The sequence below is a fragment of the Accipiter gentilis genome, chromosome 17 (genome assembly GCF_929443795.1).
Source record: "Accipiter gentilis chromosome 17, bAccGen1.1, whole genome shotgun sequence".
Taxonomy (NCBI): Eukaryota; Metazoa; Chordata; class Aves; order Accipitriformes; family Accipitridae; genus Astur; species Astur gentilis.
The window spans coordinates 3,301,495-3,316,024 of NC_064896.1; the positions used below are offsets into that span (position 1 = coordinate 3,301,495).

The 14,530-nt window shown below is 55.1% G+C and overlaps 2 protein-coding genes across 2 annotated transcripts in view; both read left to right on the forward strand.

Moving 5' to 3' along the window:
- The window catches only part of CAP1 (cyclase associated actin cytoskeleton regulatory protein 1), a 156,047-nt gene that overhangs the window by 149 nt on the left and 141,368 nt on the right, over positions 1–14,530 (forward strand). The gene's annotated exons all lie outside the window — the stretch shown is intronic.
- On the forward strand, positions 23–13,097 carry LOC126047349 (bone morphogenetic protein 8B-like). Its single transcript, XM_049820880.1, has 7 exons — positions 23–523; positions 7,374–7,566; positions 8,469–8,617; positions 9,467–9,661; positions 10,305–10,384; positions 10,769–10,879; positions 12,267–13,097. Exons 1-7 carry the CDS (start codon positions 43–45, stop codon positions 12,414–12,416), a joined length of 1,359 nt encoding a protein of 452 aa, XP_049676837.1. The 5' UTR covers positions 23–42; the 3' UTR covers positions 12,417–13,097.

The window sequence follows — 14,530 nt, forward strand, 5'->3', positions numbered from 1 at the left end:
GGGGGAGGCGGGGAGGAGATAACCGTGTCGGGCGGCGGTGCCATGGGACGCTCGGTGGTCCCGGCTGTGGGTCGGGGTCCTTTGGGTGCCCTGGCGCTTTTGTGGGCTGTGGCCGTGCTGTTCCAACTGGGCACCGGCAGCGGGCTCCTTCGCCGCCGCCGCCTTCACGCTACCGGTTTCCTCCAACGGCGCTTAAACGGCGGCGAACGGCGGGACGTGCAACGGGAGATCCTGGCCGTGCTGGGGCTGCCCGGTCGGCCTCGACCGCGGACCCCCGCCGCCTCCCGCTCCCCCGCCGCCGCCGCGCCGCTTTTCATGCTCGATCTTTATCACGCCGTGGCCGGGGAGGAGGAGGAGGAGGAGGAGGAGGAGGAGGAGGAGGGGGAGGAGGAGGACGAGGAGGAGGTGGAGGAAGAAGAGGCGGCGGGATCCCGGAGGGTGCTTACCGGGCTTAGCACCCAAAGCCCCCCGCCCGGTAGAGTCGTCAGCCGAGCCGATACCGTCGTCAGTCTCGTCAATCTGGGTGAGCGGGGGACCGGGGGGTGCGGGCAGGTTCGAGGGGGCTTTGGTAGAACCGGGGAGACGGGAGAAAGGGGGGGGGCGGGGGGGGGGGAGGACACCGGAGCAAACCGGGGCGTACCGGAGGGACCGGAGCCTGCTGGGGAGGGGGTACGGGCAGGATCCGGGCGGCTTGGGAAGGAGAGGAGGGACCGGGGAGCACGGACGGACCCGGGGGGGGGGGGGGGGGGGACACCGGAGCGGAGCAGGGAGCACCGGGGGGAACCGGAGCAGAGCAGGGAGCACCGGAGGGGACCGAGGGGGGGGTCACCGGCGAGCCCCCGGGGCGGACGGGCAGGGGACCGGAGCCGTTGCCCGGACGGCTCCGAGCATCTCTCGGTCCCGGGGCTCTTTGTCAGCGCGTCCCAGTTCAGAAAAGTTTTTTTGTGCCCAAATTTGAGCTTAATAACTGGGAGAGAGCGGGCGTGAGGGACGCGGTGGCCGTGGGGCTGCAGCCTGGGTGCTGGGAGAGGGTCACCGTGGGGCCTGGCAAGACTGGGCGCAACCTCGGCGCGAAACCCAGTTCGGCTTTAAAAAGTGGAGAGGGAGAAGGGGAAAGTCATGCGGCGAGGGTGGGCTGAGGGTTGGTGGGCTCGGGACCAAGCGGAGTCACCTCGATGAGCTTGTCCCCAAGTTGCAATGAACTGGGATGCTTTCCCCCCCAAAAAAAATGCTATCCCCATCGTAACACAGCAGCGGGAGGCTGGAAACCTGGGGACAAGAGAGGCTTGTCCCGCTTTAGGGAGGTGCGTTGCCCACCCTGCGCTCCCCATTTCGGTGGGCACACGCAAACTGGTTGAAGAGCGAGTTGGGAACGCAGGCGGGACAGTAGCTCTCCCGTGCCAACAGCAGGGTGGACCGAATTACCGACGGTGGGTCATTGAATCACGGTTCAAAATAAAATCCTCAAGGTTGCTAATTATTGCTGGAATCCTGTCCAGCTGGTTACTGAGCAATGCTGGGTTCCAGCCACCATCCTATTTCCAGGTGGTTGCGTGAGCGGCAGGGAAAGGAGGGCTATTTCCAGCCAGCATCAGCGGGACCACGAGCATTCGGGGTGCGAGGGGGTCCCCCCCCCCATAAGGGCAGGCACTGCGAGGGGGTTCGAAACCCAGCGGGATGCACAAATCCAGGCATTCGGATACGCAGCTTTTCTCTGCTTCTGCTCATTGCTTTAAGGGGTGTTGGGGTGTCCCTGTCCAGGCCAAGCACAAGGCTTTTGGGGAGCATTTGTGCAAAGGCTGAGGGATGAGGTGCGGGGTCGGTGGCGGGGGGGGGGATTAGTAGGTACGGAGCAGTGTCCTGACCCATGAACCGCAGATGTGGCCCGTGTCCTAGGCTTGGGAATACCATCCCAGCGCATGGCTGGATTTGGCTGCTGCACCGTGGTGTGCCAAAGGGCGTGCAATGGGCAGGTGCCTTCTCATGGCACCACCAGGGACCAGACAAAGGTCCCTTTTCTCCCCTGTACCCCTCCAGACCCTACGTGGGGTCCCCCCCAGCCGGTGCTCTGAGCATGGGGAGAAACCCTCCCTGGGGAGACCAGGCAGGGAGGGGACGTGCACCCTCGGGAGGAGGTATGGGTGAGGGAGGGCCGTGGAGGTGTCTCCCAAGTCCTCTCCATCCGTTCTTACATCCCCTATACCACGTGTGGATGTAAAGAGGTCCGGGATCTCCCTGGGACAGACCCTGCGGCTCCGGGTGGTGGTCAGGGGAGCCCATGGGCACAGGCACCCAGCACCCAGCTCCCATCTAGACCCCCTGGGGCTGTGGGGGCTCAGCATCCCAGGCAAGCTGAGACCAAGGGAGGCAGATACTGGGGCACCAAATCCCAGCTCCCCTCAGCACTCAAGAGAGTACAGAAGCAGCAAAAAGTGCTTTAAAATGGCCAGGTTTGATGACAACCAGGGTGGGATGTTCGGGGGGGGGGGGGGGCGGGGGAGCCACCCGGGAGGTGTCGGTGCTGGCACCGCTCCCCTTCCCAGTGCTCCTGGAGCATCTGGGAGAGTAGGGAACAGAGTTCCAGCCTTCAATTTGAATGGCTTTGATTTCTGCGGCTTCGTCAGCCCCTTCATGTTAATTAAATAAATTTTTGTGGGAGAAGGCTAGCTTTCATTTACATGCATAATTTGCTGCACAATTACCCTGATGGGGCATGCAAATGGGGTAAGTCGGTGCTCCATTGGGCACTTGGACCTCTTTGCTCCCAGCCAGCCCGCGTAGCCCTGTGTGAGCCGGGCCGGAGCACGGCTCCCAACGGCACACCTTTTTCCTGGGAAGGGGAAATGACAAACCTCCCCGGTGCACAAACACGTCCCGGTTTGGGCGGGCAGAGTATCCTGCCTGCTGGCCTGGGCAGGTGATGGGGTTGGGGACAGCGAGGGCCTCCAGGCGCTGGGCGGCCAACCAGGCACCTTCGGTTGGGTTTGGTGATGATGGATCCACCCGTCCCGTCCTGCTCGCTGCCTCTTGGCGTGAAGATAAAACACTTCATGTAAGCCTGACCCATGCTATTTCTGTGCCCTAACTGAAGGAGTAGTCAGGTGGGTTGTATTTTTAAGCCTGGGGTAAGGATGGGCTTTGAGATTTCTTCTCGGCCAGGGCTGAGCCACCAGCTGTGAGTCACGGTTACGCGCAGGGTATAATCACGGAGCAGAGAGGTTTGTAACGGGAAGGCGAGGAGGAGGCTTGCAGCGCGCCCGAGCCCCCCGCGACCGCCCATCGGCACCACAACACACACGTCCTCCTTTTCCCTTCCCGGCGTCCGCCGCCATCCTGGGATGTGGCCGGACTCCCCGCGCGGCCGATACGGATGAAGCGGTGGGATAGCTCTGCCCGTGGCCGGACATCTTTCTGGCAAACCCTGGCTTCACCGGGTGTGTTCCTTGGGAAGAGCTGGGGGAGGAAGGCAGGGCACCTTTGCAAAAAATAGCTGCAGTGCTCCGGGCGCTGCAAGGAGCCATTAGCGTGGGGTGGGAGCTCACGGCAGCCTCTTTAATTTAGCCGGGGAGTTGGGGTGTGCTGCTCCGCTCCCCGCGCTGGCAGAGCATCACCCGCTGCCGGCCTCGGTACCCAGGCAGGTGCTCGCCTTTGCGCCCACATAATTAGCAGCAAAATCCAACTGATGTCAGCAGCAGGGTCAGGATTTTCCCACTCCTGAGCTCATGTCGCAGCCGTTCGTGCCTCCTCCTCTGGGCATCCGCAGCGGCTCGGCCAGAAAACGCGGCACTGCCGAGCGACGTGCGGCAGCATTTTCTGGCAGTGCGGGATGAGCCCGTGCAGAGGTGTTGGTGCTCTGTACCACCCGCTGTGCGTGTTTTAAATGGGAAAAGCTTTGCAGATAGAATCCTCTGGGGTCCACCTGTGACACCATGCTCTCAGCCGGCTGTTTGTGGGGTTGGGGGAGCGTGGGGGGGATACAAATGGGGGCCAAGGCTGCCTCGCAGCCAGGCTGGGGGTGCCCGGTGCTGAGCCCCATGTCCTGCAGCTCCCGATGTTCATCTCGGGAGGATGGAGGAAGCGCTCGTGAGACAAAGTGGGACCTGGCAGAGGCTCAACTGCATTTCATAGTACTTGGGATAACTCTCAAACGTCTCCCCGCTTTGGAAAACCTCCGGAGCTTATTTTTTCCTGCTTGCAAGTGAAGGATAGCATCTTCCTTGCATCTCCTTTAAGCCTATTTTAGGATTCAGAGCACTTGATGTGGTTGAATATCCTGGCATTTCCTTTTAATTTAGTGTCTGAAATAGGATCATGGGGACCATTGGGAGCAGCTAGGACCAGTAATTATGACTGATGCGCAGTTTATAGAAACAGAGAAAGTTTACAGTGAAAAAAAAGTGTAGCTAAAAATAACCTGGGGAGCAGGACAAAGGGCAGGCGGCCCTGGCACCCCATCTCTGGGAAGAGAACGGGAACACGCAGGGGGACACCGAGGGACTTAGCCCAGCTGGAGCTGGGCATCCCTGGCCGGGGGTTGCATGGCCCCATTTTTATTTTTTTTTTATTAATTTTTTGGGGGTGGTGGGAGCACACAGCATAATCATGGCATTTAGCTTTGGGAAAAGAAGCAGCAGCTCTTGAGGGGAAGACAATAAATGCCAAAGGAGGGGGCAAAGAGAGCAAAGAGCTTGGGTTAGGTTTTTTTAGTGTGTCTCATCTGCAATCCGGATAATCCGCCCACAGATAATTGAGGGTTGGCAGTGTGGCTGAGTCAACCCGCCCCGAATCAATAGCAGGTTCCCAGGCGCGACGGGCTCCTGGCCGGCCGGGAAGGGCCCATCTCCCATGCACACAAACCCCCCAGCACCAGCAGCATTTTAGCACCCACTTTTCCACCTGGGCAAAGGGCGCTGGGTGCTTTTGGGATGCGACGCCCGCTCGCCCGCTGCAGGGTCGTAATTTTGGAGCCATTTATAATTTTTCTAGAAAACGTGGCGATATTAAACCTCCTCCAACCTGCTGATCATCAGCCTGGATTGCTGTTTGTTAAACACCGTGCAGCCGGTCCCATCCCTGTCGCCCTCCTCTGCGGTGCTAACCCCATGTCAGCACAGGAGAGGATGCTTCGCCCTTGGTCCTGCTCCACGAAATGGAGGAGAAAGCAGGGATTCCTCTTTTAGTCTCTCATCCCAAATACCAGGCAGCTTGCTATTAAGTCCAGCTCATTTTGTTCATCAAGGTGCACGCCTAATTGGGGTCTCCTTTGGTGTTTCTCATCCCTGCCAGCTCACCTCCCTCTGCCTTCAGCTCTGATCTCCTCCATCACCTCCGCAGCATACGGATGCAAAGATTTTAATAAACTGCTGCTTTAGCAAAGGTTTTCACCCTTCTCCAAGGCTGAAAAATCACCCCAGGGACTTTTTTGTGTTGCTGGGTCCCTGTAACCTCCTCGGCTCTGCCATAAAATTCCTCCTGCCCTTCCCCGGAGCAATGTCCACCCACAGCATCGCTTTGCCGAAGACATTCGGCCCGTGACGATCGTGCTGGTTTCTGAGCCGGTATTTAATCTTGTTGGGTCTCGCCTGATGCCAGGGAGCAAAGAGGTGACCCATGAAATATCCAGGTGACCAAAAATATTCAAAGAGACACTGCTCTGTACCTGGGTGTCCCCCGAACTGACCGCAGGACCTCCCCCTCGGGGTTTATGAGTGAAAAAAACAAAACAGGAGGTGATTCCTCTGGTTGTGTTTTGGGGGGATTTAAGGATTTTGCAAGAGCCGTGAGGCATCGGCAGCTTCGGCAGCATCTTTAATGGCCCAGGAGCATTAAACCATCAGTGGTGCGTTGGTGGAAGAAACAGAAAAGCAGAAAAGAGCCTGAGGGGCTGCAGTGGGGTCAGGGGGCTGGTGTCCCCCCACCACCGAGGGGGTGCACGGGCCGGATCCGGCTCCTCTCAGCATCCTCCTGCCCGCAGCTGGCCGCCGGCCGGGCAGCCTCCCCGCGGGAGCAGGAAGCGTTCTCCGCATCCGCCCCTGCCCGCCTGGCCCTGGGCTTTTTTTATAACATAACTTGTGGTGAGCCCAGTAGCTTGAGGGAATGTGGGGTTTTAAAAAAAGAAAAAAAAAAAAAAAAAAAAAAAGAAAAAAAAAGAAAGAAAAAAAGAAAGAAAAAAAGGGGAAAAAAAGAAGGAAAAAAACCCCAAAAGACCTGTGACTGCATAATTAAAATCTCAGTGTTCGGAGAGATGCGCCACGCTGCTCCCCGCTAATAAATGGGGGTGGCAACTTTATGGTGTATTAAATTTGGAATGTTTTTTTCCCCCCAGAATCAGTTAAATATTGCATTTAAAACATGCGTTTTTATTTATTTAATTATTTGATTGTTTTTTTTTTAAAAGTAAGCGCCAGGTCAGATTTGTTACGTTGCTTTTGTGCCTGAAGCAGAAGGAACTTTAATCACTTTAATTATATTCAGTCATAGCAGCTTGGAATATTTTTAAAGAACAATTTGAAGAAAATAATTACATATTAGAGAAACTGTGTGGGGCTGTATTACCGTAAAGAAAGACGGTGGTTTTTTTCTTTATGGACGTCAAAAAAAAAAAAAAAAAATCAACAGATTTTTCCTTTCCCAACATGCACTAGACTTCTGCAGAAAGTAGGTATTTTGAGTAAAAGGCAAGGTTTTATTTTTACAGAGCAGTGACCTGACAATCCCCTCTCCTCAGTTTTGCATAGGCTGCAAATCTTTACATTCCATCAGCCTGAAGCTTGCAGGTGAGGGGACCTGTGATGCTCAGCGATGGCCCCGGCGAGCCCCAGGCTGTCCAGATTTTATCCCCCGAGCACCTGCTACCAGAAAAGCTTGCAAAACCCCCCAATTTCTGCTCCAGACAGTCTTGCTGACCTCCAAAACTCAGGGGTTTGGGTGGGTTTTTCACCCTTTGGAGAAGTGCAAAGAGCTGCAGCCCCTAAACCACAGGACTAGGGGCAGCTTTTCAGTGCTCCCACCATAGCCAAACCTTTGTGCTTTTTTTTTTTTTTTTTTTTTTTTAAATTAATAATGGAGACAGACAGCTGGGAGGATGGTGAGTTTACAGCAAAATAAAGTCAGGGGGCTATGTGCAAAAATAAAGGGCGGTTGCATTAAGATTAAAACTCTCAGGAGAGAAGAGATGGGAATATGCAGCAGCCAAGAGCTCAGTGGGATGAGGCCCCGGCGCCAGTGGGGTTTGTCCCCAAATTAGAGGCAAATCATGTCCATGGGACTCGATGGGGGGGCTGCAGGCTCTGATCAGCCCATCGGGGTGGCCGGTGGTGCACCAAGGGCCACCGCAGCCCAGCACAACCCTCCCTGACCCTTTTGCTCTGCAGTCGAACAGGACCGGGACATCTTCTCCCCGAAGCCGTACTGGAAGGAGTTCAGATTTGACCTGACCCAGGTGCCCACGGGCGAGTCGGTGACAGCAGCCGAGTTTCGCATCTACAAGGCGCGGGGTGTCACCCGCCACGCCAACAACACCCTCCACATCAGCATCTATGAGATCGCTGCCGAGCACTCCAACAGGTGAGGGGGACAGGGATGGGGATGGGGATGGAGCTGGGGATGGTGATGAAGTTGGGGATGGTGATGGCGATGAAGTTGGGGATGGCGATGAAGTTGGGGATGGCGATGGCAATGGCGATGGTGATGAATTTGGGGATGGCGATGAAGTTGAGGATGGTGATGAAGTTGGGGATGGTGATGGCAGTGAAGTTGGGGATGGGGATGTTGATGAAGTTGAGGATGGGGATGGTGATGAAGTTGGGGATGGCAATGGCAGTGAAGTTGGGGATGGGGATGTTGATGAAGTTGAGGATGGGGATGGTGATGAAGTTGGGGATGGCAATGAAATTGGGGATGGGCATGGTGATGAAGTTGGGGATGGCGATGGCAGTGAAGCTGGGGATGGCCGTGAAATTGAGGATGGGGATGGTGATGAAGTTGGGGATGGCCATGAAATTGAGGATGGGGATGGTGATGAAGTTGGGGATGGCGATGGCAGTGAAGTTGGGGATAGGGATGTTGATGAAGTTGAGGATGGGGATGGTGATGAAGTAGGGGATGGAGATGGCGATGAAGTTGAGGATGGGGCCCCCCACAAGCACCAGCCCCAGAACTTTCCCTTCCCACCACCATGGAAACGCCGAGGGAAGCAGCACCACCGTGGCCGGTTGTTCCCATGCTTTCCCACTGGGCAATGCCACAGCCCAGCTTTTCGGCCAGGGCTGGGAGGATACTTTTCCCAGGGCAGCTGCCACCATCACGTCCGGCACAGCTGGAGGCACCAGGAGCCACGGTCCTGACCTGGTTGTGCCAGGACCTGTATGGACACAGGCACCGAGGAGTCATTTCCGTGAATTATTGCTCATGCTGGTGCCCTTTGGGTACTGTTACTCACCGGCTCTTTTTTCCCCCCATTTCTACAGGGAGTCTGACCTGTTCCTGCTGGATGTCCAGGACCTGCGTGCCGGGACCGAAGGCTGGCTGGTGTTTGACGTCACGGCCGCCAGCAACCACTGGTTAGTGGATCAGAAGTACAACCTGGGGCTGCGACTCTACGTAGAGACAGATGATGGTAAGCGTGCCTAACCTACCTACAGCATTTGGGGCCAAATCCCCAGGAACTGCACGTAGCCAAGGCATTTCAGGACATGGTTTAGCAGGCATGGTTGATGGTTGGACTTGATGATCTTGAAGGTCTTTTCCAACCTAAATGATTCTATAACCAGAGTCCTCTCATCTCCCCTGTTGGTGCCACAGCAGGCGGTGGTGGGGTTTGTCTCCTCACTGCAATTTTAAATTTCCAGCTGTGATGGAGAACCCACGGGCGCCAGAAGTCGGCTGGGTTTGCAAGCAAGAAGCCTCCTAAAGGCATTCATGCTAATGGGGTTCCTGGTGTGGACTGTAATAACTCCATTAGCACTTAATGAACTCCTTACCTGGAGGGATCCTCGTGTGTTTGTGTGTGTGCGTGAGCTGGAGGATTAACCCTCTTCTCACCACGGGATCTAATCTGCTTCAAAGAAGCATCTCTGCTCCCATGGGGGGGGGGGGGGGGGGGATGACAAATGTCCCATCCATCCCCTTCCCTCCCAGCACACCGAGCTTTCCTCCCCAGTGGTGAAGGGGAAAATTGGTCGCTTGGGTCTCACTTGGTTTTAATCCTTGAACTGCTCTGCGTGACCATCGCACGGTGGCAGCCGTGCAGGGTGATGCCGTACCACCTCTGTAAGCTGCCCATCATACACCCACCTGGGGGGCAAAAGCAGAGTGGGAGCCCTGGGTTGGGAATGGGGAGGGGTCCAGCTGCTGGGAATGCTGAAACCGCAGCTCCCCACTGCAAATTTCCAGTATTTTTTTCTCCTTGCTATAACCAAATGAGTTCATTCTGAGAGCAAACCGGTGCGTGGTCCCATCCCTGCAGGGCACAGCGTCGACCCGGGCTCGGCAGGTCTGCTGGGGCGCCGGGGTCCCCGCTCCAAGCAGCCCTTCATGGTGACATTTTTCCGGGCAAGTCCCAGCCCCGCGCGTGTTACACGGGCGGCCAAGCCCCCGAGGAGGCGGCAACCCAAGAAGACGAACGACCTCCCGCATCCAAACAAGCTGCCGGGAATTTTTGGTAAGAGCTTTGCAGGACGAGAAGTGGTCCCAATGGAAAACACCGGGTTCTGCTGCTGCCTTGATTGAGGGATATTCTGTTAGTAGCTTGCCCTGTCAGAAATCCCAATTTTAGCCCCAAGGGAAGCAGAACAAAGAGCTCTGGGTTTTTAGGATTGGGGTTGTTTGCAGTTCAGGAGGTGCAGTGGGTCTGGGGCAATAGTGTTTTGTGGGGTTTTCACCCTACCTGAATATTGGACTTTTTGCGTCACTGCCTTTGGCTTTGAAGCCACCCTGGGAGGGCATCACCCCGGGAGGGTGTCACGGCCCCGGGAAGCTGTTCAGGCCAGAGGGGAGCGGGAAGCCCCAGCTCTCACAAACCCATTTAGCTTGGGAAACCCTTGAGTCCAACGGCTCTGTGAGTGGAGCTGGGATTTAGCCCTTCCCAGGCTGAATCCCCACGTCCCAGTGCTGGAGCAATAGATTTCAGGCCGGTCTGAAGCTTCTTTTCCTTTTGCGCACCAGTGGAGGCTCCTCTTCTTTTGTTCTTTTGGATTAACTCCGCTCATACGGGCTCTTCAATCCCACCCTTGAGTGGAGATGGCTGGGGAGGAGCGGGATGCTGGCACCACGGGGCTGAAGCTGTCTGTCCCCTTCTTCCACAGATGATGTCCATGCCACGGATGGGCGGCAGGTCTGCCGGCGCCACGAGCTCTATGTCAGCTTTCAGGACCTCGGTTGGCTGGTACTTATCTACTGGGAGAAATGAATGCAAAAAAAAAAACTAAAATAAATCCATCATTATTTCCCCCCCTCCAGGCTCCCTTCCAGCCTGGCTTCTCCTGCCCATAAAGCAATCTGTAAGCAGTGCGGGCAGACGGGAGCTGCCACAGCCCCATCCCGGGAGCTGAGAAGGCAAACATGAACTGCCACAACCCCAAACCCCACCGGTGACCCTGAACAACTCATGGCTCAGGCTGAAAAAAAAATCAAAATAAACCCTTGCTGCTGGCACAGCTGCCCGGGGAGGAGCCGGCTGGGTTGTTTTTGCAGGTGGGGAATAGATGAAGGGGTGCAGAAGGGTGAAGTCCATGGCATAATCTTTTTTTTTTTTTTTTTTTTTTTGCAGGACTGGGTGATTGCCCCACAGGGGTACTCAGCCTACTACTGCGAGGGGGAATGTGCCTTCCCCCTGGACTCCTGCATGAATGCCACCAACCACGCCATCCTGCAGTCCTTGGTCAGTGCAACCCGCGATGGCAGCCCCGGGGGGGACGCTGGGGGTCCTGGGGGGAGCGGTCAGACCCCAGCGGGTCCTGATGGAAAAGTGGATTTGGGGCCGGGCATGCTTGCATTTGAGAGCGTTTAGGTCGGAGGGTGCAGTTTAACTCCAGCTCCCGATAAAGCATCAGTGGGTGCGTGCACATCTGGATGGGTGCTCAGCCGGTGGGGAAAGGCATCGGGTCACCCATGCATCCTCCTCGCCAGCTGTGCGCCAGGGTTTCATCCAAGGCCCCATGAAGCGCTGCTGTGGCTCAGCACCCAAACGTTGGGCTCAGCATATTCCAAGCAGGAAGGCTTTAATGCCCCATTTTTTCCCAAACCCACCCCACATCCCAGCCGGTGCTTTAATTTCTGGAATTTCCTGCCCTGTGAGTGTTTGATTTCCCAATGGCAGAGTCACACCGGCTCCGGTGTTCGCGGTTAATTACAGGGAGCGCCGAGTCCTTGGCCGAGCCTTTGAAGGTGTCGCCTGGTGGGGTTTAATTTTTTCCATTAACGAACCTGCCAGAGGCCCCTTCCAGGGCTGGGCACGATCCTGGCAGCGGCGGGGAGGGGACCCCTTCCCCCCCTACACCCACCCATCACCCCTAAACCCAATGCTCTTCCCGAAACGGAGCCGTTTGGGCAGGATATGAATCACCTGGCGCCCGGATCCGGCCCTTCTGGGAAGCGCCGGGGCAAACGTGGCCGGGGAGCCGTGCCAGCCCCGGCCTGTGCTGCAAATAGCAGGGTTTGACAGCAAAAACACCGGACTTCCGAACTGGGAGAGCTCGGCTGCCCCTGCAATAAATTAATCGCACATGTCGGGTAAAGCCAGCAAGGGTTGCGTGCGTCCAGCAGCCTGTGAGCCTCCCAGCTTACGCTGTATAGCAAATTACTGGGATAACGTGCGTCCTGAGCAGGGGATGACTGAGCCAAAGGAGAGTCGTGTTGAGAGATGTGTTGTGTTCTTAAGATTTTAGTGCAAGATGTTAAATTTGGGGCAGTGCTGAGCCCAGAAGGAGGATCTCTATTTGCAACAGCACCCCACCACCCCCACAGGAGTGAGACCTGCACTGCCCCGATTTATTTATTTTTTTAGCCATTTGCCTATTTACAGTGAGAAAAGGGCCCAGAAATCCCAAATTAATGAAGGGGCTGCCTTGCCTGCACAGTGCCACGAGCCCTGCTCCAATATAAACTGCAGCAAGGACTGCCCAGAGTTTAGAATAAATATTTTTGCAAAAAGCTGGAAATAATCTCCTCATTCACCCAGGCTTTTTGCAGTTAAGAGCTGGTTTGATGCTTTTGCTTCTGCCTGGAGCCGCGTTTGCCGGCGCTCACAGGCTTCATCCATCCCCCAGGTCCACCTGATGAAGCCCGAAGCCGTCCCCAAGGCGTGCTGTGCCCCCACGAAGCTCAGTGCCACCTCCGTCCTCTACTACGACAGCAACAACAACGTCATCCTCAAGAAACACCGCAACATGGTGGTGAAATCCTGCGGCTGCCACTGACGGTCAGGTCCCATCCCCATCCCTGAACGTCCCAGCCCAGCCCCACCAGAACAACATGACACTGGGTTTCTGCTGCACGGATGGAAGAGGAGTTTCACGGGCTGCATCATGGCAAAGTCCATTAATAATAATAAATAATAAAAATAAATCCCTCCCACCCCTTCCTAGAAGTGGATGTAAATAATATAAAACTTTTATTCTCTGACCGCACTTAATGAGACACATACACATATACATATATATATATAGGGAAGAGAGGATTTGTGGCTGGTTACGTGTCTGGTTTTTTCGCGGCTGATGTGTTTTCCCCTCACGCTGCTGGCTCACAGGCTGCTGCAGTCTCCGGTGGAGGCAGTTTGGGCTGAAGGGCAATTAGGACACGGGAGGCGGCATCTGAGTTGCTCTGGGATTGAGCTGTTTCTAGCCATGTATGTCTAACTACCGCACCTCTACCCAGCGCTTTTAATTCCCTTAATGAAAACACCGTCAGCCAATTAAGTAGCTGGCTGACTAACCCGCTCCTGTTTACTCAAAGTTCACAAAACTCAGCCAGCTGGAAAAAAAAAAAAAAAATCCATATTGAGCTATGACACTGTTATAAAATAAACGCCTAGTTTGGAAAATAAACACGTAGTTTCTCTTGCTCTTTGTTTTTTAATAAATGTCACAGCACAGCAGTGCTCTGTTTGGTGGACAGGATTTCGCAACGAAAAAATACTTGGGGTCGGCTATAACTGTACCTATTTGCTTGAAAACAAGCACCGCCAAACTGTTGTGATGTTGTGAGTTTTAGGTCAGGCTGCGTCTCCCTGGCCGGGAGGGCGGCTGCACTCACCGGTGGATGCTTCCCGTGGGCTCACAACGGGGCTGCAGCCGCACCAGCCCCAGGCAGCTTCCCTGGGCTATTTGCACAATTAAGTTACTTATTTGCTCTGATTTTAAAAGGAAAGGGCCTGGCCTGTTCCTCAGCTCGGGTGCCTGGGGAACCTTGCGTCACTAAACAAATAACGAACCTGGCTTAGCCAAATGCAAAGGAAAAAATCCCAATAAACCCACCAAAATAAGAAAGATCTCCCTGCCAATGCACGGTTTCCTGAGAAAAGGTCTCACTTCTTTGGAAAGATTTTATCTCCTGACTAATTCCATATGAAATCCAGCTCAGGATGCGATTATGGCTCTGTGCGACGTGGTGCCTTCAGGAGAGAGAAAGCCCAGGGCTTCCACTGACTCTCCTGTCGAGCGAGGGCTCTCCCTGGTTCAGGTGTTGCTGAAGGTGTCTGCAAGGACTGTCTTCAAAAATTTGAGATATAAACGATAAAAAGAAGTGAGCAAGGAAGGGAAATGCTGGGTTGTTTTCTGTGTTTCTCAGGAGTCACGTCTGAGTGCCCGTATCTCATCTTGTCCCAGTTGTAGGGCAATGCACAACCCCCAAACGGCATGGAAAACCAGCAAGTGCATAAAGGCAACCCGCTGTTTATTATGGAAAACGAACACCCCCGATACCTGTGAGCAGCTGGGCTGGCAAAACCAAAAATCCCCAGTTGTACAAGCTCTTAAAAACATTCCCTACACCTCAGCCCCACACACCTGACCCTCCTCTCTGCCCTGGCAGCCCCGTCCCTCCTGCCAACGCCTACGCAAGCTCAAAACCACACATCCCTTCCTCCCCACGATCACACACTCCCAGAAGTACCCAGTGCCATAATTTCATAGAAAACCCCAAATCAATCACTTTCCACCGACGTGGTTACCTTTGTGGTGCACGGCCAGAGCTACCCACTGATGGGAACTATAAATGTACGTGGCTATCCCAATCTGCAAACCAGAGTTTGGAAATTAAACCCCTTCCTACAGTCTCATCACTTTTTTTTCCCTTCTTATCACCCAAAAGCCTTCTTCATTTCCTGGTGCTTCTTGTCCAGACCTTGTTCTCCCACTTACACATCCCAGTAAATGCCCTCCTTCTCGGATGGAGATGGAGTTGGACTGGGCTGGCTTCCCAGCAGGACGGCCGCCAGCCAGGGACCTACCTCCCTCTGCTGATGGGAAAGGACACTACAGAGCCAGGGACATGCCAAAAACGCCTCCACGAGATCCTGCTGTGGAAAAATCAT